Here is an 8,825-nt window from a genome sequence, read left to right on the forward strand (position 1 = left end):
AATGGAATGTTCATGCATTTTAACAACCTTAATCTCTTTCTTTAGTGGAAGTAGGAATATGTACTTAGGGCCTTATGTCATGGAAAGGAAATACGGAAGGAACACCGGGACCATGGGAAATAGCACTCCATGCTCTAGACCTCAAGGTGCTATTTCCCACACTCTTGAGAACCATTGATGTGACATTTCCTTTATAGGAAAAACATCAGAATTAGGCTCTTCCAAGAGAAAAGCATCCAAAATGTAAGCACTGCTTACTTTTGTTTTATTAGTTGAAAATATATTTGATTAGGGGAAATTTCAATACGTGGGCAGAGCCAGAAAATCCTTGATTTCTCTCAGCAATCAGCAGAGAAGGAAAACGCTTGATCTCAAGGTCATTCTGATTGCAGAGAGGGCAGAATTGAATGCTTGATTTGCAGGTGCTTCTAAGGATCAGAGCAAAAGGAGGTTCAGCAAAGAAAAGAGAATCATCCGAATTGATGCAAGGAAGGGGAGCGACAGTAGAAGAGAGCGAGCGCCGGAGAAACTCTTTTTGATTTCGAGGTGCATCTGTGGACTCATCAAACGCAGAGTCCGTGGTGGAGCAGTAGAGGAAGGGGCAGATTTCTGAGGGTCGTCTCACGCAGCGGCGGAAAAGGGAGCACCTTTGAGACCACATGCGATCCGGACACAGATCACCAAATCGCAGAATGGAAATATCGTGTATACCGCACCTGTTCCTCATCGTCCTTCTCTGTATCTGCGGCGTTTCTGGCATGCGCTTCGACATGGATGCCAGCGACACCAAGTGTTTTATGGAAGAGCTGACTGCTAAGGCTCTGGTGCTCGGGAGCTATCGTGTGGTCTCGGAAAACGCACCTAGAATCTCCGTCAAGGTTGGTCGGGATTAGTCCACATGTGATGCGCCTTCTTTCTCGTTTACTATTAAATGGCCTTACAAATTCACAAATTGCACAAGCGTTCTCTGTTCAAAAGTTCCTAGGCGATTAAAAGATGTAATCCTAGCAAATGGTAGATTTCTATAACCTTTCCTTCTTTGGTTTTAGGTCTCCTCTCCGTATGGAAACCCGGTGCATTTCCAAGAACACGTAAGCGAAGGTGAATTCGGCTTCAATGCGGATGAGGCGGGTAACTACATGGCATGCTTCTGGATACCCGAGGCTCACAGAGAAATTAAGATCAGCGTTGAGTTAGACTGGAAGACGGGAGTTGCAGCCAAAGACTGGGCCAGCATTGCCAAACGAGAGAGTATCGATGTAAGGCTGCATATTTTAAACGTTCAATCCGATCTGTGTTCGCTCTTTCTATTTCTCTGCGAGCGATTAGAACGAGATTGAGTGCTCTCGGGCTCTTAAAGAGAGTATAGATACCTGCACAGAAGAAGTTTCTAATTGAAATCTGTGGAAAAGCTAGTGTTTTTTACTGTGTTGATGCATGGAGTCCATATATCTCAACGTTGCTGCATTTGCGTATATGGGCATAGGTTGTCTAATGCAGTAATGGAAGGAAAGTTTATATGAATTTTCGTGTTGCCTGAGCAGGATATTGAACTTGAATTAAGAAAGCTGGAAGATTCAGTCCAAGCTATCCATGACGCCATGCTGTATTTGCGTCAAAGGTAGGGTGGCCTTAAGCTTGTGTCATGTTGGATGTTAATGCTCTGTTGTTTCATGCTTTTGTATGTAGAAGTTGAAATGCTCTATATTTCTGGTCAGGGAGGAGGAGATGCGCAACGTCAGTGAGACCACAAACACTCGAATGGCATGGTTTAGCATTTCATCCCTTTTCATAAGCTTAGTAGTGGCTGGTTTACAGCTATGGCACTTGAAGACGTTCTTTGAGAGAAAGAAGCTGCTGTAAGGCCTCATTAATCACTCTCTTTAATTTATCAACCAAGTAGACCAGAGAGTCACTCGTATTTTTGGTGGCCAGTCACACCTTGGTTTTCCATGGTATTTGATGAGCTGCTTGAAAGCATGAGTGCTCAACGCATTGGTGAAATTTTCCTGCGATTTACAGTTTTGATACTCCGGATGCTCAAGGGTGCTACATGCTTAGGATTGCCAGTGTGGGAGTCCTAAGCAATGTATGGTGATGAGAGCAGAGAAGAAACTCTCTCCAAAGAAAAAGCTGCTTTTTTCCTTAAACTTTGAATTTAGCCTCTCTTAATGGTTAACAGACCATGTGAATGAGAGGAGACAATGCCAAACCCTTCATGAGATGTGATACTGGCCACTTTCGTTGCCAGCTCATGAAAAAAAGCAATCTTCTTTTGTTTTAATGCTGTCTTGTATCCTAATTTTGAAAGGTACGTGTGCGCTTCTTGTAGAGGCTGTACTTCAAAGCTTGCTTATTTCAGGGAGTCTTCCATACTTAATCTAATTGAGCTGTTTTATATTTTTTCTGGAAATAGTTTTTCTGAAGATCCTAGCGTTTCCCTATTTGCTATCTTTCTGCTTAGAAATGCTCCTTTGGGTCTTCATAGGGAGTTCTAGCTTGTTAGCCTTCTCCTTTCATCACAGGTAAATCTGCCCTTCTCCTGCAGAGGGCTGACAGAAGCTTAGTACAAAGACTGTTGTGTAAATGAATGGTCAAGGCTGTGTGGGTGTGTCGATATGTTTGTGATTTATATCTTTGTAATACGGTCTACACTGCTGATGACATGGGTAGGAATGTCATAACAGCTAGTCCCTGCTATGCATGATAGATGGTTTTCAACCTCAGGTTGGCGATCATCAAATTGAATCTGATATATGTGCTATTTTCTAATCAGTTACAGTTCAGCTTGCAGCAACTCTGGATTTGCCCTTTTTTAGTGCTCTTATCCTCTTGTTTAATTCCCTTTGATGCTTTCTCAATTTGACTGAGTTTCTTATTTGGATGTGTGTTATTTTTTTGGGGTTGCTAAGCTTTTCTTGTTTACTTCCTCTTCATCATTTCCTTCTTTTTTGTTCCATGTATATGTTAGCAAATTAGTTATTGTTTCTTCTTCTTTTACAATTTACAAATTTTTGGTTTAGGTTGGGTTGTGATGGAAATTTAACCTAATTATTTAAAAAATGTAAATTTTAAATATAGGGGTACTTTAAAGGTGTGCTTGCTCGCACGTGTTAAAACATGGTTTTTTACAGATTGGCCACCTTGGGAAATATAGATTCTGGACTTGTAATTGTTGATGGCATACCTAAAAGAGTTCATGTATAGAGCCAAGCAGGATTATCATCTTAGACTTTCAGAATGACCTTGGTATGGTTTTGTTTGTTGACAACTTTGGCTATTCATCACTCTAACCTTGTGTGTATAAGCTATGTTGACTCTTGGATACCATGTAAGCGTAGGTTTGTCATTGTTGGTGCTAGGCATCTCCAGGGTTCATTCTTTTTTATCATGCTTGACAATCTTTGGGCCTAATAAGCTTGGATTGAGTCAGAATGTCTGAGTATTGAAGTGGATGTAAGGCAGGTGACTTGCATTCATTTTTGGATATGATAATAACATAAGCGATGCTTTGCTTACTAAGTATGTAAGCAATGCTTTGTATGTAGTTTCTAGTTTTGCCGTGTACCAAAGACTTTCTTTATTGAGATTGAGAGCTCTAAATTGCTTGAGGACAAGGTATCACATCTAGACATGGGAATTTTCTTTTCATGAGAAGCTCCTCTCTCTTATTAGGAGTGTGCCCCTAGCTAGTAGATTGCCTCCTCCACTTCCTCGCCTTCATGACAATGCCAAGTTTTTTTTAGTGTAGATGTTCTTATCGATAGAGATGTGATCTTGATCCAATCACATGCTTTGACTTTCTTTTTGTTGGAGAAGATCAAGGCTTTTTTACCCTTTGTTTTGTTTTGTTTTTTTTGGTGGGGAGGAGGGGTATCTAGGTTCTACGGAGGTGGTACTCATGTGATTATATTTGAGGATGGCCAGCCCAAAAGCAAGTTGGTAACTATGAAAAAAGTGCACTTTGGCCATATGCCTCACATTGCAACAGCAAGAGTAACCTTAACCAAAGGACAAGCAAGCATTACTAAATAAGATCACTAAAGTTGACTCAACTGCTCCATTGCCGTATTAATCACACAAGCCACCTTGATACCCTTTTGAAAATAGTGTGGTCCTAATAGCATATAGCATCGTAATGCAAAGAGTGGGCTAGCAAGCTCCTAATCATCGTACAGAAGGGAATCTCATTGGTTCCCCTTAAGATAGAAGCTAGCTTTGGATTCAACCTTGTACTAATCCTTAAATCTTAGCTCAATATTTGCAACTCCCTAATATAAATCCCAATGGCCACATTTTGTTTTGCAAACACACACTATTGTGATTGGGAAAGTACATCAATAATTGAGATAGTGCCATCATTTTCCATATTTCCAACCAAGCATGACTCAAATCATCCTCAATCCTAATAGCATTTATGTAGCAATCTTGTAAGATAGAAGCATGTGCCAGAGAAGTATACTTGATTAATAGAAACCCTACTAACATCCTACAAGATGTACTAGAAGAGTCATTCACAAGAACTAATCCATTAGATGATCATTTAGTTTTCACAAGATACTCAAAAGAGTCTAAAGTGCGATCCACTCAATACTTTGTAGAGACGTCCTCATTAATGAGAGTTCCTTATACATTGATTTGCATATTATTACTTATTAGTAATTCGAGTCTCACAAGGAGACTTGTGGCTTTTGAAGGCCTACGTGACGATAAGCTTCTAGATGAAAGATTGTACCTAGGTAGACTGCAGATTACTAGAAGCTTTAACAAATGTCTGAAACACAATTAGAACGATACAACAAGTATACGGCCAAGCAAGAAGAGCACCTACACATTGAGCTGCGAGAAGTTGGTAGAAGCAAACCTAAGAGAGAGAAATTTGGAGCTACGGATGGATGACCAATGGTGAGAATGCAAATAGTAGACGGCCCCTAGCAATGAAGAGGACGACTGAGCAGACCATGGCGATGCTCCAAGAAAGTGTGTGTGACTATTATGTCCAAACTAGGAGTGAACGATTCCTTGAATTGCGATCAAGACATGTTGAGGACCTAGCTATGGAAGGGCCATTGTGGTGTTTGCACGAAGACTCCAAAAATTCTTCACAGAGAGTCCGAACACCGACTATTTTCAAGAATTTGTCTATGCACAAACCTACGAGCACAGTTATCAACTAGGTGGGTGAGCATTAGGTCTAAAGGCGAGGTGTGCCTCAAATTGAGAACATCACATAGAGAGGACGGGCCACAAGCAAGTCCGGACTATAACTAGCGAGTCTTAGAAACAAGGTGAATTTCATTCAAGGGGCCTGCCCTCATGATATTGAAGTTGTAGCGTATGTAATGGAATGGTCTGACCAGTAAGCAATGTTTATACCAAATGTTTGTTTTTGGGAGCAGTTGTTTGTCCAAATGTCATCCAATGTTGATCCATATACAGTTGTTGGTTCTGTAATCTTTTGTTTCATGCAGTTTTGGTTCATGAAATCTTGTAGTTGTGTTCTTTGTTTTGTGTTGACTTTGTATTTGATGCTAAAGTCACCGACTATGTATGTTATTGTGTTGTTTTTTATTTTTGTTAGCAGTTTTTGTATGCTTCTGATTAATATCTCTGTTCTTGCTCTTGGTGCCTTATATATGTTGATTATAGCCAGTCTTACTTTGTTTTTTGTTATGATGGTAGTGAGCAATGACTGGGTATCGTTTCTGTTTTCGTAATGCACCTCTGTAATGTCTATTTCTTGTTTGTAGTATGTTGCTATCCCTAGGCCCTCTTTTCTTGTTATTTCTTTGAATCATGGAATGTGTAGTCTTTTAGTATCTGTCATTCTTGTTTCTTGGAAGCATATGATGTCTGTTGCTTTTATGTTTTTTGTTGAGAGTATGTCATCCGCATGTGCAATGGTTGAGTAAGTATTCAGTGATTGGATTGTTATTCCTTGTGTTTCGGTTGTACGTATATTTTGTTGATGTATAGGCCATGCACATGTCTACTAGAGTCTTTTTATTTCTTATATTACTTTGTTGTCACCTTTTATGTGTTTTGCTTCTATTTTGTTGAGCAAGTAGACTTTTTTTGGTGCACGTACTCTTGATAGCGATGTGTACACCAGGCCGTGTGTTTTCACGTGAGTTGGGTCGAACGGTACTGACTCCATTGTGAGCCCTTGTGATCGGTGGATAGTTCTGGCGGACGCTAGCTGGATTGGGAATTGTGTTCTTGTTATCATATTGAGTTGGGTTTTCCCTATTTGAAATTCCCTCTGTATCGGAACTATGGGTGTCCATTTTGTTGGTGTGCCTTTCTCATATAGTGCTTTGTTTTTGTACCTAGTGTTTCGTCCAATCAAATCTGATCCATATGACTCTTTGTGTTTGGCCTATGTTTGATCCCATGAACAATCCATCTGCGCCATTCACAAGGCCATCGCTAATGTCCAAGTTTCCTGAGCAGATTTCAATAATCATTCCAATTTTTAATTTCAATTCATAGTGTAGTCCTCCTGTGGATTCTGTTGGTATTTTTATTGTTTTTTTGCATGTCTTCTTTCTATGGTCCTCTGCTTGTATTATGTGAGGTTGTCCTTGTAGTATTTGGAAGACTTCTTCGTTGTGCTAATCTTTTAGTGCATTTGTGTAGAAAAGGTGTGGAATCTTCTCCTTCTATGGAGGATGTCTATTGTATAACTTGTTCAGTGTTTCGATGTCTCGTTCAGTTTGGTTGCCCACTCTTATTTTATTAATGATGTCTAAGTATTGAATGTGTGTCTATCTCATTGGTTCCTCGAGCTCGTACTATTTGATTTGTGTTTTCCAGATGTTAGTCGAGAGTGTTGCACTTGTGTCTTTGTCGTCGAAGATCCAGTTGTCTCTAGTTGGGCGAGCTTGGCACAGGTCGCCACATAGCAGGACGTCGACACCTCCAAAAGGTTCCGCGTAGCTGTGTTTTATTTCATACATTCGCATGTCAGCAACTGCAAACGTAGCGTGGCCTACTAGTAGCAAGATTTCATCGATAACTATTAGCTCCATGCTTTCATATAGTATGGAAAGTGTTTGAATCTTATCTAGTGCGGGCCCTATATGTAGTTTGCAAGTATTAGGGATAAATGTAAGGCTGCGTGTATCATGTTCCCACCAATGTTTCTTGTTGCTTTTCCAGTGTATGCTAGAAGCAAGGCTCTTTGTTTTTCTGCGTTGTTTGTGTCTCTGTGGGAGTAGAGGGCTTGTACAATTAGGAGTAGCACGTATGTTTTACTTATTCCTGCATTCCCGAAAAGGAAAGATGTATAGGTGTTGCTGGATCCTTTCTTTTCTTTAAAATTATGTCGTCCACTATGAGACGTTATTCTTTGTCATTTAGATTCCTGAAAAGCCTGAAAAGCCAGTGGTATTCTTCATTTGGCATTTGTTCCACTGTGTCCGTGGGTGTTGCATTGAGTTTCTTTTGGTTTGAATGCGTACCGATGTCAAGGTTGAGGTCATATTGGTCGTGCTCGTGCCATGAATCGGATGAGGTTATCGATGAAGCAGATTCACTTTCGGGTCCCTGCCGTTCTTCAATTGGAAGAATTGTTTTTTGTTATTGGCTTCTGTTCATTTCTATTGTTTGCTCATTCGTTGTGTAAGTTTCTTGCCATGTTTCTTTGTGAGTCTGTATTGAGTGCTCGTTCACAATGAATGGTAGGTATAGCATGCAAAGCTCTCTAAAGTGGTTTTTGTGTCTTTCTCTCTTGAGTAGTTGTTGAACCTTATTATCTTTGGTCTTTTCCTTTTATTTCCTTTGCCTGCAGTCAATGTATATTGGCTCGCAAATTGTGCTAGCCAAATGTCTTGTAATGTACCATTTCGATTCTTGTACTTTGTCACAATGTCATCAAAAAATATTTCTCTATGGTTCTAATTGTTCTAGTTGCCATCTTTGTTTTAGCAACAATGTTCATTCTTTTGGCTTGCTGGTGTTTATGTACATAAACTCTCTTGTGCTGCTATGTAGCGGTAATGAGAGGGACAAATATATAGCTTGTTGTGCACTAATGTGTTGTGTATTTAGTATTGCATTTCCCATTTTCCTTACTCTTTCATTTGCTGGCGCTCCATCTTTGACGCATTGATCTATTGCCTATTTCACTACCTCTACTGTTGCTTTATCTGACGTTGCCATGTATGAAGTGCAGTATGCTGCTGCTCCATGCAGATTTATAGTGAATTGTATGTCTATGTTTGCTCCCCATAGTTTTGACAATTTTGGGTTGAAGTTGTTTGTATATATGTCTTTTGGATGTCTTTTCAAAAACACCATTGGTTGTGTTAGCCTTGATCTTAAGGCAACCATATATTGGTTTTTCATAAACCCTAAATGATTGAGGAATGTGTTGTAGTCCATATTGTCAATCATTGTTTCTTATAACATTTTGATAATGTGTTTGTCTTTTGTGTTGACCTCTTGCTGCTCCTCATCTTTCAATGGCCACAAAATCATTGTCTCGTGCATGGACGGTCTTGGGAAGCCAAATCTACATCGTTTTCTAGGCCTTCGACATGATTTATGATGCTTGTGCACTTGAATGTCTTTTTCTTGTAGTTCTAGTTGTGCGATATCTATTGCGATGTACTTGTCAATGAAATTGACAATCTCCATTGTCGTTGATTTTGAAATGCCCGGTGCATCTTTGATCCACAACAAGCTGTGATCATGTCAGCTTCCTCTATTTTGAATTCGGTCACGAAGAAGTAATCATCCACTTGTCTTACAATTGTGTGGTCTTTTGAAATTAGTTCCTTTAAAGCTTCGAATCTATGCACATAGTACTGTGCTGTTGTGAT

General features: G+C 39.9%; 1 protein-coding gene across 1 annotated transcript; it reads left to right on the forward strand.

The window, feature by feature from the left end:
* Window positions 1-286: 286 nt before the first annotated feature.
* On the forward strand, window positions 287-2,365 carry LOC147904520 (transmembrane emp24 domain-containing protein p24delta3-like). The gene is made up of 4 exons (XM_087394558.1): window positions 287-878; window positions 1,050-1,259; window positions 1,545-1,621; window positions 1,719-2,365. Exons 1-4 carry the CDS (start codon window positions 660-662, stop codon window positions 1,861-1,863), a joined length of 651 nt encoding a protein of 216 aa, XP_087250684.1. The 5' UTR covers window positions 287-659; the 3' UTR covers window positions 1,864-2,365.
* The last annotated feature ends 6,460 nt before the right edge of the window (window positions 2,366-8,825 follow it).

This window comes from Dipteris shenzhenensis, chromosome 2 (genome assembly GCF_047967505.1).
Source record: "Dipteris shenzhenensis isolate YYH24624 ecotype China chromosome 2, Dip_SZ_1.0, whole genome shotgun sequence".
Lineage (NCBI taxonomy): Eukaryota > Viridiplantae > Streptophyta > Polypodiopsida > Gleicheniales > Dipteridaceae > Dipteris > Dipteris shenzhenensis.